Genomic DNA, 27,135 nt, shown 5'->3' with positions numbered 1-27,135 from the left:
TTCTGTAATAGCGAGTGTGAGACAGTAATATTGTACATGGCCTCATCAACAACCTGCGGCTATGTTGTTACATTTGCGCGTAAGATTAGTGAAAGCACTACATACTGATGGCCTGATCTAGCAAAATATATATATAGCCAGAGGGGCTTAAACCTGTAGATTGTCCTCGGCTGCTTTTCCTATCTTGTTCAGTAGAAATATTAGACTGCTGCAGAAACCCATTTCAAAAATAGGGAAACCTACACAGAATGGTGAATGCTACAGAGCTATGCTTCAGTATTCCCAATTCTTGGGTCATTCGACCCCCAATTCAATCCTCTACCCAACCAGCGACCAGTGTGGGAACAGGAATAACTCTCAAAGGTGCAGCTGCTGAGAGGATTAATTCCCTCTCCATTGGACAAGTAATGGGATGGGGATACTCTTATTCTGAATTCCACTCAGTGCAGAGGAGATGGTCCCCTCTCAGATTTGAGCTTTCTCATAGCATTGCCATCTCAGTGGAACATCTAGCATGGCATCATTCTGAAGAAGCAAAGACAGCAATAAATCTGGCTGAATAAACCTTTTATTTCAGAATGTAGCAGCAATGAGCAGAGGGTCCAAAACACCAAACAGCAATATAATCATCAAAGAAGACATTTTTAGCCCAAATAAAAGGGTATTATATTATTTGATATTTTGATCCAAAAGTTTTCCTGCAGGTTGGCATAACCAATGGAGACAATCACTGACAGAACCCATTAAGGACAACTGTACAAAGCAAGGAAATATTTACCATGACTAAAGAAGCCCTTACTTACTGAAATTATGGAACAGAATACAGTTCCAATGTGTGCTATTCCTCTTATTACATAGTTTACAATTAGGATATTATGCTATTTAGAAAAACAAACTCACCATTTTCCTTCCTCATTTTCATACTGTTGAACTGTGTACCCAAACATGTCCTCCCCAGAGCCACTGAACGTCATTGCGTTTTTGACATCAACATTGAAAGATGCACAGAGGTGAAGCAGAGCTGTTAAAAAAAAATTCAGTGTAACATGCAATATTATGTAACTATGTATACAATCAAGACCATGAGTAAAGTGACCATTGTGATTTTGATTAAAAGTGATTTTACTGAGGTTGCTGTTGGAGGCAGCCATTTTGCTCAAAATGACATTTTTTACAGCAGAAATAAATATTAAGCAACTAAATTAAGTTTTAATCTTGGTTAATATTAATTTCATAATTTTCCTTTGTAAAAATTAATCATTAATTTTTAAACAAAAATATATGAGGATTCTGTTTCTGCAATAGCTGAATTGAATGGCTTATTGCAATTAGAGTCTGGCTTGTTCCTTGTGATAGAGTGCTGGGCATTAGTGGCTGTACCTGCACTCTGATCACTGGATTACCAGTTAAACTGCCCCAGAGTAAACTTGAGGGGCAAAGCTGTGTATAACTAATAGACTGAGGATGAGCTGGAGGATGGGCTAATTAATCCAGTAAGTAGAAAGGCACAAGAAGAAAGTGGTTAGGTGGGAAGGGACATTGGTAGAGTTTTCGGAGTCAGAAGAGGTCTCTTGTAGGGAAGATGCCTTCTCCCCTCCTTGGCTGAGCGAGCTAAGGATAAGGTGACCATATGTCCAGTTTTAGCTGGGACTGTCTTTTTTAAGACCTGTCTCAGCTGTCCCAATTTTTTTGGCAAAACTGGGCATTTGTCCCATTTGCTCTTGCCAAATGATCATCAGGTGCTGAAGTGTGTGGGATTAACACACTTAGAAACTACTATCAACAAGAGGAGATTGCGATGGCTCAGTCATGTCAGGGAGGATAGGAGGAGGCCATATCCCCAAGAATATTTTGTACAGGGAGATTCAAGACAACACTAGAAAGTGTGGTCACCTTTTATGGCAGTACCATTATGTGTACAAAAATGATGTGAAGTCATTCAACATCAATGTAGACAGCTGGAAGGAGTGCACAGAAGCCCATTCAATCTGGAGGGAACATCTGGCACTCGGTGCAGCTTAAGATGAAGTGGTTTTGATCCAGAGGATGGAAGAAAAACAAAAAAGAAGAAAGCAGCATACTGTAATCTTGGACTCCAGCTTGGACAACACATAGATCTGTGAAACTTGTAACAAGCAGTGTCACTCTTGAATTGGGCTTCTCGGCCATAAGTGGATTCATCAGTCATCTGACTAGACCTTTCACATGTACACCATGATCCAGTGAATCGATGGTTGCTAATATATATCCTTGCTCTAGGAAAATTAGTTTCTTCTAAAGGAGATAAAAAAAGTACTAGGATACAAATGCCTATTTTCAACTATTTTATACTACTTATTTAAAAAAAATCCCTAAACTGTTTGGACCCATTTCTTCTCTCATCTCCTATGTCACAAGATGTTTCTGGCCCAGCAGATAATTTCAATTCATTCCCCTTTTATTTCAATTAATTTTGGAATATAGAACAACTCCCAAGCTTTTACACAGGAAAATAAGTTACAAGTGACTGAAAGGGACACAAACTGCTGCTGAAATGATCTCAGCTATCACAACAGATTAAGAAGAGATGGTTCCTCACATACACAGGTGAAATATTATTATAGATTTTACTTATTGTTAGGGTATGGGTGGGGATGCTGATTCTCCAAAGTGTCATTCCAATTGGCCAGTTTGGGCATTTTAATGATATCTCACCTGTCCACCAACTCCCAACGGGGTACACCAATGAAACACTCAGAGAAAATCCTACATACTTATTATGTTAAATGGATGGTAAAATATTGTGTGGAGACATAATGATAATAAAGGACTTTGGAGGGACAGGGAAAAGTATCGTGAGGATAACAGAAACCAAGCTAGCATTAAGGTTGGAGTGACTGCCTACTAGGCATAAGATTGAAAGGTTGGATGCAAAGCCTTCTCTGCCAAGGGCTTGAAACAGAAATGTTTCCCCCCGATTCACCAGAGAAGATCTATGGTATTCCTCAGGAAGGGCTGGCTCCAGGGTTTTTGCCGCCCCAAGCAGCCAAAAAAAAAAAAAATTAAAAAGCCGCGATCGTGATCTGCGGCACTACCGCTGCCCCTTCAGTCTTCTGTGGCAATTTGGTGGCCGCTCCTTCCCGCCAAGAGGGACTGAGGAACCCACCACCAAATTGCCACCAAAGAGCCGGACCTTCCATGTGCTTCCCCAAGCACTAGCTTGCTACGCTGGTGCCTGGAGCCAGATCTGTCCTCAGGGGAAAGCTCAAAACCTTTCTTCCTTTATAGTTTGTGTTGTTTGTTGATTGTTTATTTACTGTATGTTGGAGTGGATTCCTTCCCCATTCCCTTTCACATTCACACACAGTTATACCTGGAGAGCATTACCCTTTTTACATTACTGTATCATTTGTCTGTTGTGGGACCATTGTGTCTAAAAATTAGACTTCATTATGTAAAGTTCTTCATCTGCATGTAAATTAGTATCAAAGAGGATCTTAGCTTACAGTCATTTTCATGGGTCTCGCCTATCTGCAGCTCTAGTGTAAAATATGAAGTCACAAAAGTCACAAAAACTGCCCTCATTAAGCTCAGGAATTGCCAATTTGAATGAAACCTGTTTTTCAATATAGGTCATAATGTATGCATGAAGGATGATGTGAAGAGTTTTCAGCCAAGTTAAATTTCAGAATGCTGGACTGAAGAAAATGGTTTTCTTGTAATACTACAATTGTGTTGTCTGGAGTGTTTGCAAATATAAACATGCTTTTTTATTTGGAATATTTCATTTATGGGATGAAAAAGTAATTTCTCATACAAGTACCTGTTCTTATCATGAAAGTATTTGTCTGCATTTTTGTGAGCACTGCCAGAATGCTAACCATTAGCCTCTTATGGATTGTCTCTTTGCCACACACAACTTCATCCTGTTTTGTTATGTCAGTGCCACCCAATGAAGGAGAATGACTATTCAGATTGACTTCTCCTAGTTTAATTATAAAAGTTTATCAATTCTTAAACATGTGGCATGTTTTCAAACATGAGTGTGTAAAAAAATTTAAGCAGACAGAGCTGGTGGTCCACATAATACGAGTGTGAAATACTGCAATCAGGACCATAAATGAGAAATTATATGTTATCTAGCTCCCTTTTGTGTTTTGGCATTTTGTGTCAATGACCCTATCGATGAATATGTATATGAAAAATGGCCAGATTGTCAAGATATCAGGTTTACAGGTCAAAGCCAAGACCTTATTGCAAAACTAGGGGAAGTGACCTATTAATGACCAAACAAGGATGACCATTCATTCATACTTTCAGAATCCCCACATTGTATACAAGGCAGAGTTTAGAGACCAGATTCTGTTCTTGTTGACAATGGTGTAAATCTAGAGTAACAGTGAAAGTTGCTCTAAATTTCAAAACTGTAAATGTTGCCCTAGGACTAAAAGGCTCTCTTCCGGCTCCCGTCAATGCCAAAACTGCCACTGGCCTCTGTGGTGTGAGATCAGATATTAAGTGTGTAAGAGTAACCTAAATGTGAAGGAATCTAGAAAAGGTAAATGATCAAGAACTATTTACATGCTATTACAACTATTTGAGTAAATAATTATGCACTTCAACTTAGTTTCATTGCAAAAAGTATTTGATGATTTTAAATATTTATTGAAGTTAAACAACTATGTATAAAAACACATATCTATATGTAACAGTTGTTATAAATCAGTAAATTGTCTAAATAACCAATGGTGATTTAGATACAACTATCTTACCAAGCCTAAAATGAAGTGATGTGTGAACTTCATCATATTCATCCTTGAATATTCAATACTTATTTGCCTTTCCGAAATTCTTAACTTTTGTGGTGTTGAACAGGAAATACAAACAAATTCACAAATATTCTTTTTTGTGGTATTTTTGGCTCTAACTGGGCAGAAAATAGCCTAAGAATTGCTTTTCTTGTGGTATTTTAACTCTGCAGCTTCCAGACAGTATGAGACATACAGAAGTGTGCCCGACCCCTCCAAAAAAAAGTCAACTTTTAAACCTCAGAGAAGACTCATTATGGCTTTGAGTTGAGGCTGAGCATAGTTTTATGGTAGGATATTCTGAGGAGAAAAGGACAGGGATTACTGGAAAAAAAAAGACTACTTAGCACATGTCCCTCTCATTAAAATATTAAGGACCAGACTGTGTTACACATATTGATGCTAAGTAGTTCCTGGGACGTTGCACTTTATATGATTTTACAAAAATATGCTAATAAGTATAAATATAATGTAACTGAAATATGCTTTATGCATATTTCATGCATAAGACAAAAGGTCTTTTGTAAGATATTGTTACAAAGCTTATAATCTACTGAGTGTGGTTATTCTATTTAATTAAAAGTATTACTCTTGTATCAGAAACTAGAAATATAAAATATAACTTTGAGGGCTTATTGTAATTATGCAAAGTGTGGGCCATTAATGGTTGTTTGGAATCTTGATGGCTTGCATTAACCAGAACAATTAACTGTAAATGGCTCTGTTTTACTTGTAAGTCTTTCTGTATACCTGTGTGCTGGCAAGTGGGTAGTAAATTCTTACAGTGACATACAGTTATGTCACCTGAACTGAAATTCATCTTTAACCTGGTGCTTTTTCATTGAAAAGGAAGGAGTGGGAACCCAGAGAGGGACAAAGAATTTCTACCTTATGCAAAAAATATATAAGTGGGTGGAACAGAACAAAGGGGGCAGCCATTATAAAAAATTCCCTAGTTACCACCTAAGCTAAAACAAGGGCTGTACCAGGGGAAAGGATTGTGCCCAGACTAGAAAGGCATTCAGTCTGTAAAAAAACAGTTATTAAAACATTTTTAAGGGTGAGATTTTATCTGTATTTAGTTTTATTACTGTATTAGGCTTAGATTTGCATGTTATGTTTTATTTTATTTTACTTGGTAATTCACTTTGTTTTGTTTGTCACTATTTGGAACCACTTAAATTCTACTTTTTGTATTTAATGAAATCACTTTTTATTTATTAATTTACCCAAAGTATGTATTAATACGGAGCGGGGGGGGGGAAGAGGCAAACAGCTGTGCATATCTCTCTATCAGTGTTGTAGAGGGTGAACAATAAGCTTTATACAGGGTAAAATAGATTTATTTGGGGTTTAAACCCATTGGAAGTTGGGTATCTGAGTGTTAAAAACAGAAACACTTCTGTAAACTGTTTTCAGTTTAAGTCTAAAACTGTTAGGGGATGTGTTTCAAAACTGGGTCTGGGTTTGCAGCAGACTAGCGGGTCTGGCTCAAACCAGACAGAGTGCTAAAGTCCCAAGCTGGAAGGGCAGGGAAAGCAGAGGCATAGGTAGTCTTGGTACATCAGTTGGCAGCCCCAAGGGGGTTTCTCTGATTCAACCTGTCACAGTTCCTTACACAAGAAGTTCCATAGAATGGTTGTGGAATCTGCTTCTTAAAGTTCAAGAGCTTTGTGATAGATATAAATATGTTACTTGTTATAAAAATGACTTGTTAAATCTCAAATATTTTAAAATAATCAACTGGTACAATGAATTTTTGACATTGTTTGTCTATAAGATGAAAGGGGAATCCGGTCTACTGCTAAGAATAAGTCTGGGATTCAGACTGCCCACTTTTCAACTTTGTTTAACTAGTTTGCTGCTGACTCAGTCTATGGTCTTGCATAAATGACCTAACATCTCATGCCTCAGTTAACCCACATGTAAAATGTGGACACCTCACAGGAGTGTTGTAAAGTTTAATTCATGGATGCTTGTATAGTGCTCCTTGGAAGAAAGATGCTTCTATATAAATTCAAAGCATAACTATAATAATTCCTTTTCCACAGATAACAATAATAGAAATAATAATAGAATTACTGGAATTAGTAATGTATTGCCTGTGTAACATTAACTTTCAACAGTTTACAACAGAGATGAGTTGCTGTCCTGTATAAGGCTGAGAAACCTAGTGCCCTGCTAATATAGAATTGTTCCTGATAGCATCTTTTGCCATGCTTTGTTTCAATTATCTTCATGGATAAGGCTTCCACTATTATCCTTGAAAGATTATTACAGAGTTTTATAATCGCTATCCACTTGGTGTTAGGGCCCAATTCATTTCAATTAACAAAACAAAGAGGAAAATAAAAGTTGTCTAGCTTCACAATACTGTAGACAATGTTCTTTGTAAAAACAGAATTTTTTGTGATGAATTGGGTCTTTAGAAACTTACTAGAAGAAATTTGAATAGAGTTTTGATACCAGATTGTCCAAATGGAGAATACATTCACATCAGCTATATTTTTATTGTACAGAAAATTAAAGGAAATACATACATGAGCCTTCTTACAAGTTCAAACTGTGTTCTAATGCAATTCAGAAAGCTGTAATACTAAACTTCAGCACACAGTCAGTGAAAGGAACCTAGACACTCTAACACTCTCCGTAATGGGTAAAAGTAAGATTATTAAAGATGGTTGGGAATTTTTCAACAAAGCATTTTTTCATCAGAAAATACAGATTTATCAAAACTGAAACTGTCCATGGGAAAGGAGTGGTGTCAATGAATTTCTCATTTTGAAAAAAGATTGGGATAGTTTCAAAATTGACAAGATCTGTTCATTCTCCTTTTCTCACTCAGCTTTGTTCCTCCTCATTTCCTATTATTTCAGTGACGAGGACATGGGTAGTCATGCCTAGTAGTCAGAGCCGGAGCCATGCCTAGTGGTCAGAGCCAACAGTCAAAACCAAAGACAGCATCAGGTGCCCATCCAGGGGTCACAGCCAGAGACAAAGTCAGGGCTAAGGTGGAGAAGTAGGACCTGGAGTAGGACAGGAGGGTAGGAACTGGGAATAGATGGAAGTCTGGGTTAGGACGGAGAACAGACACCAGGAATCAGATAAGCAGGAGGGCTCCGTAGTAATAGCCATCAGGGGATTCCTTTACCTGCTCAGACAACTTCCGGGTTTATATAGCACTCCTCAGCCAATCAGGGGGCTGGATATTTGCCTCAATCAGGAGTGGGGACCCCTGCAAGCTGACCCTTCCCAGTTTACTCAGGTAAGCTGTTGGATAACAATTGTGGCCTGAGCACTGCCTGGGACTCCATTGACCTGGGCATAAAGCCAGTGATCCCTCAGAATTACCCGCTGTGCTTGCCTCCTAGTCTTTAATGAAAATATTGATGAGTACTGAAGCTAGGAGAAACTCTGGAGAGACCCCATTAGATATGTCTCCCAACTTTGACAGCAAACCATTGGTAATTACTCTGAGTACGGTCTTTCAGCCAGTTTTGCACCTACTTTTTAGTAATTTCATCTAGACAACATTTCCATGGTTTGCTTATGAGAATGTCATGTAAGACTGTCAAAAGCCTTACTAAAAATCAAGATGTCCCTCCCATCCCAGTAACCCTGTCAAAGAAGAAAATTAGATTGGGTTGGCATCATTTGTTTTTCCAAATCCATGTTGGTTATAACTACAATTATGTCACAGTGGTCACAGAATCCATGACTGCTATTGACCTCCATGACATTTTCTGCCCTGGGGTTGGAACTCCCAGCCAGCCCCACCCCCACAGCTCTCAGCTCCTTCCCTGGTAGGGTGCTGGTGGACCCTGCAGCTACTCAGCCACGGGACGGGAGGGGCTGGCAGACCCCTCAGCTGCCTAGCCATGGCAGCAGGACTCTCCGCAGCTGCACAGCCCCGGTGGGCAGTGGAGGGACCCCGGCAGCTCCCCAGCCCTGACCATGGCTGGAGGACCCTGCAGCTCTCAGCTGCCCTGAGGGTGAGGGGATCCCGCAGCAGCCCAGCCCCATGGGCAGGGGGACTCCAGAGTTCTCACACACTGCAGTGGTGGGGGATCAGGGAGCCCCAGCAGCAGCAGGTGCTGAACCCATCTACTCCTTTTGCCAGGGATATTTTTAGTGAAAGTCAGAGACAGGTCATGGGCTTCCATGAATTTTTTTTATTAGCCATGACCTGTTTCATGACTTTTACTAAAAATACCCATGATAAAAACTTAGCCTTACTTATAACTCTATTATTCTCTAGGTGCTTACTGGAACAAATTATTAAAGAATTGTCTTGTATCTTTGAAGATATCAAAGTTAGGCCAACTGGTATATAATTCCTCAGGTCCTTTTTGATCTCCTTTTTAAAGATAGGTATTATGTCTCCTGTCTTCAATCCTCTGGGACCTCACCCATCCTCCAGGAGTTTTCTAACACAATTACTAATGGTTACAAGATTGTTCCAATTAGTTTCACAAATACCCTTGGACGAATTTCATCAGGGTCAGCCAATTTGAATACATCTAACTTATTCAAACATCGCTTAACCCGTTCTTTCCCAATTTGACTTGTGTTCCTTCCCACTTATTGTTAATATTAATTGCATTATGTATCTGGTCAGTTTTGTTCTTTCTTACCACTTCCCTATTTGGGGTAGGTGACTTTTATAGCCTTCTTCTGAAACATGAATGTATGCCAGATTATCATACAGATTGGACTTTCTGAGATCTGCTGATATCCAATCCATGAACCAAGTCTTTGATCTCCCTATTCGTTGTCTTCCATCTACAATCATTGCAAGAGCCATCCCACCGAGATAGCTCTCAGGTTGTTGCTGAATATACCCATACCAATTTAGCATAGCCTCCCTCAATTTTCTTCCATTGGAGCAACCCGCATTAGACCGCTTACAACTTCATTTTGTTTCCTATCAGAGTATTCAATCATTTGACCATCTCAACATCTTTGTTTCCACGTTGAAGAGTGTACTGATTTCCTTTCCTGTGGCTGGTCAGATCTGTACATTAGGATGGGTTGAATTACAGTTTTATACATGCTAGTTTTTAACTTTATTGGCATCTTTTTGTCCCAGAGAACTGGCTCTCACCATTTGCACCAGGCAACTTTAGTTTGATGCTGAGGGCACAGTGATCACCAACCATTAATTTAGGTATTTAAAGTCTTTCATTCTTTTAAGCCCTCTGTCTGTGATAGTGTTTATGGAAAGCCCTCCTCCCTCAGTTATCTTAGCCTTGGTCTTACCTACATTCACTTTAAGTCCATTGTTAACTGTCTCATCACAATTTACCCTTTTAGTGAAGACTGATGCAAAATAGGCATTAAACGTGTCAGCTTTCTTGATGTCATCTATTTAATACATTGTTAACTGTCTCATCACAATTTACCCTTTTAGTGAAGACTGATGCAAAATAGGCATTAAACATGTCAGCTTTCTTGATGTCATCTATTATTAGCTCTTCTTCCATGCTAAGTAGAGGACCTGCACTTTCCTTCATCTTTCTCTTGCTCCCAGTGTATTTATAGTACCTCTTTGTATTACCCTTTATGTCCCTTACTAGCTATAACTCATTTTATGCCTTACCTTCTCTGATTTTGTCCCTGTATGCTTATTCTATTCTTTTATAATTATCCTAAGCAATTTGTCCATGTCTCACTTTTGTAGAATTTATTTTTGCTTTTCAAGTCATTAAACAGCATCTGATGGAATCATACTGGCCTCCTCCTCTTCTTCCTGTCTCTCCTTTGCATCAGGATAATTTGTAGTTGTGCCTTTAATATTTTCTTTTTGAAAAACTGCCAGCTTTCCTGAACAACTTTTTTTCCTTAAATTTTCTTCCCATGGGATCTTACCTACAGTTCTCTGAGTCTGTTAAAGTCTGCATTTTGAAGTCCATTGTCCTTATTCTGCTGCTCTGAATCCTTCCTTTCCTTATAATTATGAAAACCATCATAATAATTTAATGTTAGTGCCACTCTGTGTGCATGTCCTCTGGGCACATTATCTTCTGCTGAAGTACGGTTGAAAAATGCCCAGATTTTCCCAGAATAGACTGATGCAAACACAGACAGAATGATAGCACACAATTGGACACATGGCTGTGGTGTGGAAGGAAAAAGAGATCACCACATATCACCCAAAAGAGAGGCCCTCGGTTACTGATTTAACCAGCAAAAGGCAGGAAAAAAATTAAGGTCAGATCTGAAATCTGTCCTATAGGGTACATCTACCTTGCAATTAAACACACATGACTGGCCCATGTCAGCTGACTCAGGCTTGCAGAACTCGGGCAGTGGGGCTGTTTATGATGAGATTGCCTATAATGGGATGTGGTCCATCTTGTGACTGCTAGGAACAAATATCTCCAATAGCCGGAGATGGGACACTAGATGGAGAAGGCTCTGAGTTACTAGAGTGAATTTTATCCAGGTGTCTGGCTGGTGGTTGCCACTGACATGGTCAGGTTCTAACTGATCACCATAGTTGGGGTAGGGACAGAATTTTCCCCTGGGTCAGATTGGCAGAGAATCTGGGATTTTTTGCCTTCCTCTGCTGCATGGAGTACAGGTCACTTGTTGGTTTGAACTAGAGTAAATGGTATAACATGAAGTCTTTAAATCAGTAACTCAGCCAGAAGTTATGGGTCTATTACAGGAGTGGCTGGGTGAGGTTCTGTGGCCTGTAATATGCTGGAGGTCAGACTAGATGATCATAATAATCCCTTCTGGACTTAAAGTCTATAAATCTATGGTTCTAACTGTGGTGTAGGTATTCAGGCTCAGGCCAGAACCCACCTCGGGAACCCTGCGAGTGGGGAGGATACCAGAGCCTGGGCTCCAGCCTGAGCCCGAATGTCCACACCACAATTAAACAGCCCCGCAGCCCAAACCCTGCAACCCCAAGTCAGCTGTGGAGCACAAGAGGGATTGTCCCTTACATCTAACAGGCTGCATATTGGCTTCATGTTCATCTTCCTCCCCAACAGCTTGTGGAAAGATCAAATTCATACTTATTTGTATTCAATTCTGGCCCCCAAACACCAAACCTATATGCATATCAGTCTTTGCACACAATGGTACAAAGGTGCTTAAGGTTTGACACTTTGTAAAAAGAAGCTGAAAACTAAAAGGGTTGAGTGCAATGAAAAAGAACAAAACAGACTGAAACACCTCTTAGAAAGCTAAATATATACAACTGAAAAACCTTAGGAAACTACAAAAAAGCAGCTAGGAAAATCCAACATCTATCTAACCATGATTCTGGGTAATAAAAGACGACAGGGGAATTTAAGATGAAGATTAAAATGTTGTACAGAGGATACAAGTTCAATCAGGAACCTTATGCAGGAAAAAATACTGCTATAATGTTTTGCGCAACACATAATGCATCAAATACTATTATAAGGATATTTGAATACCTGAGAACTTATCAACATATTTTATAAGATGCACTCTTTTATAATTAAGTGATACTAGGATGGGTGTCCCATTTTGTGAGGCAATAGTCGAGTTCTTGAATGCCTTGTGCATTAGTTTATGCTGATGGGGAACCAAATTATTGCCTTGTAAAAGACTGCCTATTCCATTAGTGTTCTTATGGTCCATATGAAAATAGGAAATAAATAGGATAAAAAAGAAATTTCCAAGTTATTGACAAATTACTGAAAAGAGTTATTTAGAAATGGTAATAATGGACAGTTGACTGAGAGTGTTTATTTGGGCTTCACTGCTATGATTGAAGTAACTCAAAGAACATCACCAATTTGCACTTACAAAGCACCTTTCATTTGAAGACATGATGCAACTCTGAAACTGAGGTCCAAAGTTCTTCACAAAAGTAGATGTTGTTATCCTCACTTTATAGACGTAGAAAATGAGTCACAGTCAGAAATTGCTTAACCAAGTGAGTTGGTGAAAAGCAGAGCTAAGGATAGAAACAATAAGGGCCTCTCAGTACTTGGATCCTATCACTAGACCTCACTCACAGACAGGGGCGGATCCAGACCCCAGCACGCCAAGCGCGTGCTTGGGGTGGCATGCTGCGGGGGGCACTCTGCCGGTCGTCGGGACTGCGGCAGGCAGGCCACCTCCTGCGGCATGCCTGTGGGAGGTCCACCGGAGCTGCAGGACTGGCGACCGGCAGAGCGCCTCCTGCGGCATGCCACCCTGCTTGGGGCGGCGAAATGTGTAGAGCCGCCCCTGCTCACAGAAATGCTAATAATTAGCTGGTGGCTCAAGAACACGGAAGCAGACTCCTTCATTGTGTAAGATAAGTGTGAGAAGCTTCACACTTTAAATTTTGCCTGGGTTGTGATAGTGTCGCCACTGAATTGTACGATCTTGGTCTATTATTTATCAGACTAGTATTCTTCTTAGTGAAAAATATGACTAGTCACAAATATTCCACATGGAAGAAAATATCCATCTGTAGTACAATGATCTTCTGTGAACTTAGGCGACACAGTGCTATAGCCTCACAGCAGAAGTCTGAGACAGTTATGCTGGGAGTTCACATTATATTTAATTCCAGCTGACAAAATATCAGTGTCTGTATTTCTGATAAAACTTTATAAAAAGTTTTCAACTTTTTAAACCTTTCAGTACAGTTTAAATCAGGCTTTTTATTTCTCTGGACTACAAAAGAACCTTTGTATAATATTGCCTCCAACTAGTATTCCTTAATCTTTAACCTTTGAGGAGCAAAAGACTGACTTTCTGGATAGAATCCAGTCCACTGAAAAATGACTTTTCATTATTAAAAGTAGACAATTGTCCAATAAAATAAGGTAAAGAAATATATATCTTGCAAGTTGCTCCAAATTCAGTAGTCATGACTTATTCAGCCCCAATAAAATGCTTTGTACAAACCAGAAAATAAAAGCTTCCTTTACTGGCTTGCACAAAATGATTTGTATTGGAACATAGTTTTATAATGTGGTATCAAGCCTTGAAATGTATTGAATCAAAGCTTTGTAATCTGTTCATGAATGAATAAGACTGTATAATAGGAAAAACTTTTCTAAATACAACAGAGTTTTACAAAATGTCACCTACTAAATTGTACAACCATCTGAATAAGCCCATTGAATTCAGAAATCTGGAAACTGGCATTTGTATGTATGCAGCTCTTAACAATTTGCACATTTCCCCTTATGCAAGAGGTTCCCAGAGTGCTTTACAAATGTGAGGTTGTTAAGCTTTATTATACTCTTTTAAATATATGTAAACTGAGGCATAGAGAGGCTGAGTGATATGCTGAAGGCCACACAGCAAATTCTAGAAAACTCTTCAACTCATCTATTCAATGATCTCCCATCCATCTCCTCATATATCCCTCCCCCAGTGAGTACTATTGACTCTACTCCACTCTCTAGAAACTTAGCTCTCACTCCAGTTTGGACTCTTAGGTCCACTCTCTTCTGCACATCTCACTTTCTCCCTTAGTTCCTGGCATATCATTTTCTACCTTATCCCTAAACCAGGCTCCAACTTCTTTCCCCTGACCTTTTAGTTGGACAAATGATGACATATATTTATTTTATGCAGGCCTACGAAGCAATTCATTAGAATATCTTTAAAAATTATTAGACTATAATTTGTTTTGAAGAAATATTGAAAACCTTTAAAAAAACCAAGCAGTGTGATGGTACAGAAAATTATTTCATGCAAAAGATTAAGTTTAAGTGAACACTATATGCTTTGCATTTTGCAGCATTTTCTAATCTAGCACTTTCTGTCAGCTATGTTGTCTCTAGAAATAAACACATACACTACGCTTTTATCAAGCCCTAGGCATGTGTTACTTCTTCCATGGCACTTTTTCACCAAATGCTCCTACTTCTTTGAAGTACTACAAGTAGCATTTGAGTATCCAGTCTTATTTTTTCCTACCATGCTTCAATGTTCGTATGTATTATTAATCACATCAAGTGATTTCATTTTAAATAATATTCTTTTAAGAACAGATTTCTAAAATATGAACTAGAACAGGAGGAAGCAAAGAAATATTTTTAGCTCTTACATTAGCATTGCAGTTTTTTGTTATCACACTGAGCTCCCAGAAATATTGTAGTTCATTTTCTAACTGTTATCCATCCGCTCACATCAGTCCTCTCTAAACAAAGGTTTTTTCAACATTGTTCTACTGCTTCATGCTGAAGAGTTTAGCCGGTATCTTGCTATACCTGGCAGATGTAAGTTAGTGAGGCAAAATCATTCATTACCTTCTTAAATTTACCACCAGGGTTAAATCTGCTATAACAGCGGTTCTCAAACTTTAGCAACCTGAGGCCCCCCATCTTGATTTAATTTTTTTTCACAGACTCCCAAGCCGCACGCTCAGCCCCCCCACACTCTACTCCTTCCCCCAAGGCCCCACCTTTTCCTACCTTTGCTCCACCCCTGCCCCTCCTCTTCCCTGCTCTTTCCACTCCCTCCCCTGAGCACACCCCATCCCCACTCCTTCCCCTCCCTCCATAGCAGCAGGAGGCACTGGGAGGGAGCGGGAGGAGTTGAGGGAGGGAGGTGGGTGAGTTGATCAGTGAGGCCCGCGGACTCCCTGGAGTACCCTTGTGGTCCCCCAGGGGTTACCCCAGTTTGAGAAATGCTGTGCTATAATATCCTTGATTAGAATCACCCTGCTGGTTTCTGTTGTCATTAATCAACCAGTTAAGAAGATATGTCTTAGTATTGGAGAAGTTCTACAATATTGAAGTCAAAGCTCATAACACAAATATGTGCAATCTTTTAGGAATACATCAGTAGGTCTACTCCTGTGCATAAATGTTTGCAGAAGTGGGGCCTTAAACAATGTATGTGGTGCCTATTCTTCACCCAGAGAAGGATTTGTTTCTGTAATTAAATCACAAGCATATAAGTGACTGATAATCTCTCTCCTCACCTAACTCCTTGATGCACGGCTTAATTCCCAAGACACAGTAAAAAATCCCAATTTTACTTGTAAGTACAGGATCAAGCCCTAGAAGAATCTAAATCGTAACCCCACTGAAACTATGACTTATCAAGATGGTCACTCTTTCAGGTGAGACAGAGCAGTTTTCCATCCATCAGTATTCAGACACACATTGAAAAGCTCATAATGCCTATATCTGTGCATTTTAGGTTTCTTGTTGAAAATGTTATTTTGCATATATGTTATTTTTCTTTGTCAGCTGTTTTGCTTAGCATTTTATCTTCTAAAAATGCAATAAAAATACTCTGACAATATTGCAGGAAAAATTGCTAGACACAGCAATCAACTTAATGTAGTGATGAGGCTGGATGCATTGGGATGTGCTGTGAGCTATAAAAAAATTCCATCCCATTTTAATTTACCAGGAATATGAAGCTATGGCACTAACTGCTCTATATCAGTCAATGCTATTGCACTCTACAATTACTCATAGTGACAAAGTAGCACCCTAGAACCCCCATATTCACTACTGTCATATAATTATGATATGTTTTGTACAAAGTATGCTTTGTGAGGTATCATTTTAAAAGTCTTGATTTGTTGAACATTAAGATCCTGATGGATTTTATGTATTGTCATTGTATGTGAAGTTATGAAGTACTGCTATATGTGCTATTAAAATATGTTGCATGGTGAGGAGACACCTACAACCAGATTTTCTGTAAGGACAAAGGAGCACTGGCCAAATTGGCATTCATGGCCCATCCACTATCCCAGAGGCTCCTTAGAGAAAGCACATATGCCATGGAGACTGTTTGACCAATGGGGACTGCCTAACTCATCACAGCAAGAATCTTTCTAGGTTCTGGAAGAAGGTAACTCAGTTAGGTATGTCCCTTCCTGTGGATGGCTGTGTAAGTGGAGCATCACAGTGTGAGGCATAGCCCACGCTGGTGGGTTGGAGGGCTCAGTGGTCCCATGGCCCAGGATGCACCCCGGGGACCCCGTTACACTCATTTCTAGAGTGGAAAAAGAAAATATAACAACTCTCTTCCTGCATTCTATGAAATATAAGCATCAGAGCCCAGTTGTCAAAACTGAGGGCTACCTAAAAAATATTGTTCGCATCTCACTAGAAATGCCCAAGAACCGTTTTTGCCCTCTTGACTTGTTCATAGCCAGTCCAGGCTACACCATTATTTATCTTCCCAAACAGCTTTCCAGTGGATTTCTCCCTCTCTGAGAAGATCTCCACAAAGCTTGGCTGGCTAGAGGCAGATAGAGTAGAAGTAATTTGAGAAATGGAACTTCAGCATAAACCTTTTCTGAAAATAGCTATTTTTCTCACTTCTTTGATCCTCAATAGCCACAAACCCTTGAGTCTGCCATGCCATGTGCTGAACACGTAGACATTCAGGCCTCATTCTGACTCAGTACAGGCTGAAGGAAAAGACAAAGTCCTCCAAAAGGAATAGCAACCATCCTTATGTGATCCTCTCAAGCACAGCTAGCCTAGGGAGCAAAGGACCGAATTAGTCTCAACTCCAGGTCAGTTGCACATCCTACTGCAACTAGCTTTTAGAACTGACCTTGGAACAGAATGTTTAAGGACAGACTTGTAATTTGCTATGGTACAGCAAAAATGCATGCAGTCATACAGGTATCCTGAAAGCCTCAGTAGTCTTATGTAGGATATGCATTGTGCATCTTAAAGCTCTACAGGGGTTAAATATTAATATCTCAGTGATATGAAAAACTTCTCAATATAAGGCTCAGTACTGTGCCATGGAATCACTAAGAACAGGGATCGGGACTTCAAGCATCTAACTTTTGTTACAACGTGACATTAATTTTGCTTATGGTATATATGCTGTATAATTACGTAATAGAAAACCCAATTGTAATGCAAACATGAAAGTGGGCAAAGAAAAAGTTTCAGAGTCAAATGGGAAAGTAGCTTCCACTCTTGGAATTTCTTAGCACACAAGCCCTATTCATGTTTTTTGCAGGAAAAATAAATGGGTAATTCTAATAATACATTAAGTTTTTCATTTGGAAGATAGTACAATGTTCAGTCACTGTTTATATTCCTGATCCAAAGTCCATTAAAGTCAAAGAGAACCTTTGTGTTGACTTTAATGGCCATTGCAGTGGGTCCCATGTAAAAATATTAAAATGATCTTCAATTCTTTTTTATTCATAATATTTAGGTCATCAGGACTTGAGAAACCTCTATAATTTTAGCAAAATAAACAAACAAATAAAAAAAGCCAACTAATGCTCAAATGTGCTAAAATGGAAGTCGAGAATAGGTTTTTGGGGCTAAATTTGGGCTTGATAGTAAGAAAGCCCAGTAAAATATGAATGAAGTGAGATGATTTAGAGGCAAAATTAGAGATGTTAGGACATAATACCAGCTCATATTGTAAAATGTTATAAATATGTTTTGGTGTTAACAAATGTTTTGAGGGAAATCAGGCCTCATTGACCTATTAGAATTCTTTGAGGGGGTCAACAAAACATCTGGATAATGGTGATCCAGTGGAGATGGTGTACTTGGTCTTTCGGAAAGCCTTTGAAAAGTTTCCTCACCAAAGGCTCTTAAGCAAAGTAAGCAATCATAGGATAAGATGGAAGGTCCTCTCATGGATCAGTAACTGGCTAAAAGATAGGAAACAAAGTGTAGGAATAAATGGTCAGTTTTCACAGTGGAAAGAGTAAATAGCAGGTTCCCCCAAGGATCTGTACTGGGACCTGTGCTGTTCAACATATTCATAAATTATCTGGAAAAAGGGGTAAACAGTGAGGTGGCAAAGTTTTCAGACAAAACAAAATTACTCAAGATAGTTAAATCCAAAGCAAATTCCAAAGAATTACAAAGGGATCTCACAAAACGAGGTGACTGCAACAAAATAAGAGATGATATTCAGTGTTGATATATGCAAAAAAATGCACATTGGAAAACATAATCCCAACCATGCATACAAAACGATGGGGTCTAAATTAGCTGTTATCATTCAAGAAAGAGATCTGGGAGTCATCGTGGATAGTTCTCTGAAAACACCTGCTCGATGTGCAGTGGCAGTCAAAAAGGCTAACAATGTTAAGATTCATTAGGAAAGGGTTGGATCAGTGGTTCTCATACTTTTCTACTGGTGACCCCTTTCACATACCAAGCCTCTGAGTGTGACCCTCCTTACAAGTGAAAAACACTTTTTAATATACTTAACACCATTGTAAATGCTGGAGGTAAACTGGGGTTTGGGATGAAGGCTGACAGCTCACAACCTCTCCATGTAATAACCTTGTGGACCCCCTGAGGCGTCCCGACCCCCAATTTGAGAACCCCTGGTTAGATAACAAGACAGAAAAATATCATAATGCCAGAACTGGAAAAAGTACAGAGAAGGGCAACAAAAATTATTAGGCTTATAGAACAGTTTTTATATGAGGAGAGATTGAAAGATTGGGACTGTTCAGTTTAGAAAAGAGATGACTAAGGGGAGATGTGATAGAGGTCTATAAAATTATGAATGGTGTGGGGAAAGTGAATAAGAAAGTGTTATTTACCCCTTCACATAACACAAGAACCAGGAGTGGCCCAATTAACAGGCAGCAAATTTTAAAAAAAAACAATGGACGTGGGCGGTGAGTGAACTCCTAGCTTGGGGAGGCTAGCCCTCCAACTCCACCCCTTCTGCCCGAGTCCGTGCTCACCAGAACCCAGCCCCCACTGTGGCCACTGTCCCCTGTCCCAGGCTAGCGCCCCTAGTGCCCCTGGCCCAAGAGCACAGGGCAGTGTGGCCGCAGCCTCCCCAGGCTGCACTCCTGGGCCTGACCCCCATTTGGCCAGCCCCCTTCAGCCCCAAACAGGCAGCACGGCCAGTGTGCCGCCAGCCCCAGTGCTGGGCAGGTGGTACAGCTGGAAAGGTCCCAGCAGTGGGCAGGCAGCGCGGCCCCAGCGCCAGCAAGACGGGTGGTGTGGCATGGCCCCAGGGGTGCACTGCAGCTCCCAGCCTGCCTGCCCAAGCCTCTGGCACAAATGGAACAGCAGGCAGGATGGGGTGAAGCATGCGCAGAGACACATCAGGCTCTTTGGGAAGGCAAAGCCTTTCTGTGCCTATGATACCTGCCGCTCATGCCAGTGGAAGTACTTCACACAATGAACTATTAGCCTGTGTAACTCTTTGCCAGGGCATCTTGTGAAGCCCAAATGTATAACTGTATTAAAAAAAATAATTAGACAAGTTCATGGAGAATAGGTCCATCAATTGCTATTATCCAAGATCATCAGGGATGCAACCCCATGCTCTGGGTGTCCCTAAGCCTTGGACGGCCAGATGCTGGAACTGGACGACAAGGGGGGGACCACTGGATAATTGTCCTGTTCTGTTTTTCCCTCTGAAGCATCTGGTATTGGCCACTGTCAGAAGACAGGATGTTGGACTAGATGGACTATTGGTTGGATCCTATATGTTATGTTCTTAGACACAATGTGAACGTCTTGGAAGTATCTTGCTATTCGTAGTAGTTATTGGAAAGATACTTACCTAGATGTTAATTAGATGATGTTAAATGTTAAATAGCCAATGAGACAGAAGAAAATATGTAATTATGGTAGTGGAAATCAAATCTAGATTAACATGAAAGCATCACTGTAAGTGTTGCTATCTTCCATTGCTTTTAATGTGCTAATTCTTCACAGAAATCAACTTGCCAAGTAATATTGTTTGAGATAGTTATTTTTTAAGATTTTAAAAAAAATAACTAGCAGTTACAGCTGCAAGTAGCATAGGGATTTTTAGTGATTACTATAAGCAGTACAGGAAAAGAAAGCAATATTCAATTAGTTCCACTGTTGTAATTTTGCCAGGGAGGAGCCCCAGCTCTTTAAGAAATAGAGCCTGTACTTCTTGTAAATGGAGGTCAAATGGAAGCATCTCCGCATCCCCAATTATCTAGATACTAAATTCCAACATCGAATAGTCTGTTCTGCTCTGTCAAAATACTGCACGTCTTTAGAAGGTACATGTTTAAATGTGTCATCTTTTGGTAGTAATTAGGTTGATATGTTGAGTTTGTCATAGACAGAAATAGAAGTGTATTAGTGACAGATGTTTTCATATATCAAGTTCTGTATGAAGAATGGTTTACACTATAATGTTTCTGAATTATATTATTTCATTCATTGAGACATATCTGTTTTGAGATATATATTTTTAAATTGACGGACAACTATCAAATCAATTGAGGCATGCCAAACTTGCTACTACCCTCTCTCACATTTTGTATAAGCACATTCACTTCTATTATGGTCTGCGACAGATAAAACAAAGACTGTAACAAACTCACTGTACTGCATATTAGTATCTGTAAGTTAGTTATCTTCATTTTACTTATAAGAGGAATATTATCCATGTTATATATAGGTGTCAGGTGAAAGATAACCTCCTGTGAATGGATTCACTAATTGGGCTAGGATTTAAGTCCTCCATGGAGCCCCTGAGAACTTAATTTATCAGTTGGACCTCTTAGTTAGCTGAAGTAAGTGCAAAAAAATTATATATACAAGGGCCTGACTCCATCTGAAGCCCTAGAGACTGCTAAACAAAGGCTCACAGCACTGGCTACCAGGCTAAGGAGATACACTAGAGAAGCAGAGGCCAAAACCCAAAATGAGCTCTGAAAGAATGCCTAAGAATGGCCTGAGCAGCAGCAACATGGGAGAAAAGCAGCAGAAGAAGTGCCATGGCAAGACAAGACCCTGCATGGGATGTACCATCGACAGATAGCTGAAGTGGCTGACATTGGAAATCCTACAGTGGCTGGAAAGAGCTGGACTAAAAGACAGCACTGAGGCACTGATCATAGCAGCACAGGAACAGGCACTGAGCACCGATCCATTGAAGCAGGGGTCTACCACACTAGAGAGGACCACAGTGCAGACTGTGCAGAGAGGCCTCAGAGACAGTCCAACACATAGTGGCAGGATGTAGATGCAGCAGGAACAGCATACACTGAACGGCACAACCAAGTGGCTGCATTGTGTACAGGAACATACTGCCCAGCGTATGGGCTAGACCCTCCCAAGACCCTCCAGGGCTAAGATTCTGTGGGACTTCCAGATCCAGACGGACAGGCAAGTCTAGCGCAATCAACAGACATCGTGTGATGGACAAGGAGCAGAGACAGCGGTGGTGATAGATATAGCAGTGCCAAGTGACAGCAACATCAGGAAGAAGGAATATGAGAAGCTGGAGAAGTACCAGGGCTGAAAGAGAACTAGAGAGGATGTGGAAAGTGAAGGCCAAAGTGGTCCCAGTGTGGTAGGAGCACTTGGGGCTGTGACTCCTAAGCTGGGTGAGTGGTTCCAACAGATCCCAGGAACAACATCAGAGCTCCTGTCCAGAAGAGTGCAGTGCTAGGAACAGCTAAGATACTGCGCAGAACCCTCAAACTCCCAGGCCTCTGGTAGAGGACCCGAGGTTGAGGAAGACACATACAACCCATAGGGGTGAGAGGGGAATTTTTTTTTTTTTTTTTAATTATGATGCTGTGGCTATATCTGAAATTTCTCTTTTGTGTGGTTTATTTGGAGTGCATTATACTCAATAGACGTGTACCTGCTATTGCCATTGCAGACTGCAGTTCATCAGCTGAACTAGTTCAAAAAATATCTTAGGTGAAAAAAATTAACAACACTTTAGGAAGGTGTTCAGACTAAAAATCACATTCATTTTAGAATTAAAATGAGGAGGTTTTTAGATTTTTGTGTAAAAATTGATAATTTCTCCAACGAGCTAAAATAATTTCAAGAGATTTTCAATTTGAAGCAGTGAATGTGCATCTTCAGTTGTATGTATAATATATGGCTTCCATAATGTCTATGCCCACAGACTGCATGGAGGTGGAGGATCTGGCCAGCAGCAGAAGCTTTAAGCACCTTTTGTGTTGTTAGCAGGGGAGTTTGATGCTCAGTACTTATTTAAGGACCTTTTATCTGCGAGCTAGCTGACAGTCTTGAAAATTTAATTTAATTTAAGCTCTGGCTTAAAGTTGCTTCACTGTCTAATAAAAAACAAAGAGTAGACTGGCACCAGCCATGCAGAGGATTTATTTAAGCTGATTTTTTTTTAAGTTTAAAACCTTAATTTTGATGTTTTGATTTTGAGGACGAGAGAAATCTAATTTTCACAATTAGTCCTAAAAACCAGAGCTTTTATACATGGATAATTACTGCTGTTACTTTACGTTTCCCACCCATGGTACATTTAAGACTCCAGCGAATACAAGAAAGTTAGTATCCTAGCAGAACATCTAGGTCAGCCTTGCAAAGATAACTTGAATATTTACTAGTTAGGAAAAATCTTGCATTTTATTCACTATTTTAGACACTGCTTGTCCTAAGTGAGCAGAATGTTGCCAGGCTCATGTAGAATACTTTATTTTTGGCAACGCTCATCAATGGTCTCATCTTCAGAAGCCAATAGGAGCTATAAGTGCTCAACACCTTTTTTTAAAAAGCTATAATTGTCTGAGAGAAGAATTGAGTGCTACCAACATGTACAGGGAAATGAACTCTTGTAAATAAACACTTGCACTTTATAGTTTTATCATATTCTCTTACATCAATAAGCTCTCAACTTTATAGCTCCAGCAGTACAAAGAGGCTGGAAACTGGCCAGTTACCCTTTCCTTCCAGCCTCAGCTTACAGGGTATGCCAGAAGCTATATTGTATTTCAACTAGTCTTAACTAGCTGACAGCTCCTTGGAGGATGTTAACAGCTGCCATTGTTTAAGGCAGACCCTAGGCTGTTCTAAACTATGCTGCGGTGAATGGAGAAGAAACACAAAAATCAGGAAGTTGTGTTTGCTCCTTTGTGACCCTACCCTTGCTGCACTGCACAGAGACTAGGGCTGTGGCTACACTGGCAGTTTTGCAGCGCTGGTAGTTACAGCTGTGCTCGTACAGCTGTGTACGGCCAGCGCTGCAGTGTGTCCACACTGACAGCGACCAGCGCTGCAGTGTGTCCACACTTGCACCAGTTGCAGCACTGTTGTGAGTGGTGCATTGTGGGAAGCTATCCACAGAGCACCTGGTCCCATTTTGGCGCTGTGGGTTGTGGGGAAGGGGACGGAAGGGTGCGGGTCATTCCACTTCCTGTTCAATGGACCCCTGCGCAGGAATCGGACCCGCCACCCTAAAGAGCGGCACCTTTTTATTATTTTTTTTTTTTTTAAACTTACCCATCCCCGGCAGCAGTCTGCTCCATGGTCCGCTCCTTGAGTGAAGGCCGGCGGCTGAGCGCAAGCATGCCCCGCTCCCAGCTAGAGTCCGCGGCGGGGGCTAGCCCGCTCCGGCCGGGCGTCCAGCGCGGGATTGTGGAGTCGCGGAGCTTGCCGCGCGTCTGGCCGGGGCTCCAGCCGGAGGGCGGCAAGCCCGCTCTCCGCGGGAGCTCCGTTCTAGCTGGTTTGAAAGGGCTGTCCAACTGCGTCTGTAAAGTCCGGCCATACCTGTCCTCAGGGCTGAAAGGAAAGCTCCTGTGACTGTGGTTTACATACCATACAAAATGCTTAAGCAGAGGCATGCAAGGAGCCAGGAACAAATGTAGATCTCCTGGGCACAAGTGAATTGCCTTTGCATCTGGTCATGACGGAAAAGTGTAGCGTTGTCTTCAAGTTAACGCAGAACTCGGATTAAAGCCAGGCTTTGTAGTGATGTAGAATAGAGGATGAAAATAAATGGTTTGGTGTTTTGCATTTTGATCTATACTTGTTATTTCCTTTCCTTGGATAAAAGGGCGGAGAAGTATTTGTGTGTGTGTTTACAGAAGCATCTGACAATTCTATGAGAGGTCCTCCATGGTCTGCAACTAGCCAGAGTGTGGCAAGCCCCGCTCTCCCGCCGGAGCTCCGGCCAGAGTGCGGCAAGCCCCGCTCTCCCGGCCGGAGCTCCGGCCAGAGCGCGGCAAGCCCCGCTTCCCTCTCGGGTTACTCTACACCTCCCCTCTCCTCTCCGGCCTGAACCCAGGGCAGTGGAGTGCTAAGCCGGTGACCAGAGAGGCTGAAAAGGAATGCTGGGATAAGTCCTAATACCCTGGAGGCCAATAAAAACGCTGGTGAGTGTCCACACCTGATGACCAGCGCTGCAACAGCAGCGCTGGACTCGCTACACCGGAAGCGGACCCAGGTGTACAGCCAGCGCTGCAAACAGGGAGTTGCAGCGCTGGCTGAGCTTTTAAGTGTAGACACCTGCTAAGTTGCAGCGCTGTAACCCCCTCACCAGCGCTGTAACTTGCAAGTGTAGACAAGGCCGTAGACACCTGCTAAGTTGCAGCGCTGTAACCCCCTCACCAGCGCTGCAACTTGCAAGTGTAGCCATGGCCTAGGTGTAGAAGAGAATGTGGATCTTAGTTTTGTCAAGTTTAGGAAAGTATAGTTAAGAATCTATTTATCTGGTGTATTTAAGGTATTTTCTTCCATATTGCAACATTTCCAATTTAATTTAACATTCTAGAACTCCTACTTGGTGGGGGGAAGGGAAGGACAGCACAAGGTATGAGCTTCCACATCCAGCACTTATAATTCCTGGGAAAGTAGAGCAACCAAATTCAAGTTCCCTCACAAATGTTTCTATGTTTGTAAAACACTTAAAAATGTTCTGGTGAAAAGTGCTGTATAAGGGCCAACTATTACATAATGATCATTGAGTCACTTTAAACAAGATGGTTTGATCTGTAATAGTGGTTGCCTAATTAATAAGAACGGAAATAATTGTTTACTTTACCGTACTGATTATCATAACCAGTGGAACTGGATTCAGAGGGCCCATGTTCCATAGAGCAGAAACTGTTTATTGTAATTCAAAGCAATCCATTTCAACCCACACATTCCTGGAATATGCATCATTCTTTAGAAATCACAGTGGCTACACATAGTTTAATTTTAACAAGGCAATTCCATAGTGCCCAAGGTATTAAATTGTTAGGTCAACTAGGTATATGTCAACTGTTGCTTTTAACCTTAAAACTAAATACTGACCCTGGTCTACACCAGGAATTTACATTTATCTCTCAGGGGTGTGAATAATCCACACCCCGGAAAGACATAGCTATAGCAGACTAACACCCTGGTGAAGAGAGTGGTAGGTCCACGGAATTCTGTGTGGGGGCTTCAGCTGGCCTCTGGAGGATAGGGGGTGTGAGTGTCTGGGCTGGGGAGGGCCCCATGGCTTGACTATGAGGGGGAGGGAGTGTGAGTGTCTGGCTCTGGCTGGGCTCTAGGGGGAGGGGGCAGAGAAACAAGAATTAGGCTGTCATAGGGTTTCTTTAACTCCCTCCTCCTAGGGGAATTTTTGTGTCTCTGTATTGTTGCCAAATATTTGCTGACAAGTATTTTGAAATAAATTACCAAAATAATTGAAACTGGAGTGCTTATATTGTGTTATGACAAATAACATGCAGAATTTTGTAGCATTTTAAAATACTGTGCACAGATATTTTAATTTTTTGGTGCAGAATTTTTAATTTTTTGGTACAGAATTCCCTCAGGAGTACTCTCAAGGAGGTGGATTACCTACACCAATGCAGCATTTTAAGTGCAGACATATCTTTAGTGGCATAAGTTCAATCACTTCAGTGCCTGTAGGGAATCTACAAAAGGAGACTGCAGGTTTCTCTTTTTTTTTTTTTAAATGTAGCGCTCATGAAAGGTACTAGAGATGGAAATATTAATTCTCACAACAGATGCAGAATAAGTAGCAGAAGTATAAGCATCTTCACATAACTCTTCTAGCGTGCCTCACTCCTATTCAATGCCCTTGTTGGGGTCCTAGTGTGATGTAAACAAATGCCCACTAAGAACTAAATTGAGACGACAAATTTATTTCATATAAGGCTACTCAACCTCCAAAATAGTCATGGCTAGGGCCCTACCAAATTCACAGCCATGAAAAACATGTCATGGACTGTGAAATCTGGTCTTTTGGGTGCTTTTACCCTATACTATACATATTTCATGGGAGAGACCAGAGTTTCTTAATCTGGGGGTCCTGACTCAAAAAGGAGATGCAGGAGGGTCACAGTATTGTCACCTTTACTTCTGCGCTGCCTTCAGAGCTGGGTGGCCAGACAGTTGCAGCCGTTGGCTGGGTGCCCAGCTCTGAAGGCAATGCTCCACCAGCAGTAGTGCAGAAGTAAAGGTGGCAATACCATATCAGGCCATCCTTACTTCTGTGCTGCTGCTGGCGGTGGCTCTGCCATCAGAGCTGGGTTCCTGGCCAGTAGCCACTGCTCTCCAGCTGCCCAGCTCTGAATGCAGTACCTCTGCCAGCAGCAGCGCAGAAGTAAGGGTAGCTGGCTGTGCTGCAGTGTTGAAGGTTCATGTTTCAAACCCTGTTGATCATGCATTATGGGGAGGTT

The 27,135-nt window shown here is 41.0% G+C and overlaps 1 protein-coding gene across 1 annotated transcript in view; it reads right to left on the bottom strand.

Annotated features, from left to right (window-relative positions):
- The window catches only part of ITGA1 (integrin subunit alpha 1), a 102,341-nt gene that overhangs the window by 55,373 nt on the left and 19,833 nt on the right, over nt 1–27,135 (bottom strand). The window contains exon 2 of the mRNA XM_075067479.1: nt 901–1,021. Coding sequence (XP_074923580.1) covers nt 901–1,021 — 121 coding nt within the window. The remainder of the gene's footprint in view (nt 1–900; nt 1,022–27,135) is intronic.

The sequence above is a fragment of the Chelonoidis abingdonii genome, chromosome 6 (assembly GCF_003597395.2).
Source record: "Chelonoidis abingdonii isolate Lonesome George chromosome 6, CheloAbing_2.0, whole genome shotgun sequence".
Lineage (NCBI taxonomy): Eukaryota > Metazoa > Chordata > Testudines > Testudinidae > Chelonoidis > Chelonoidis abingdonii.
The sequence above is the reverse complement of the archived record's forward strand: the minus strand, read 5'-3'. Positions and strand labels throughout refer to the sequence as shown.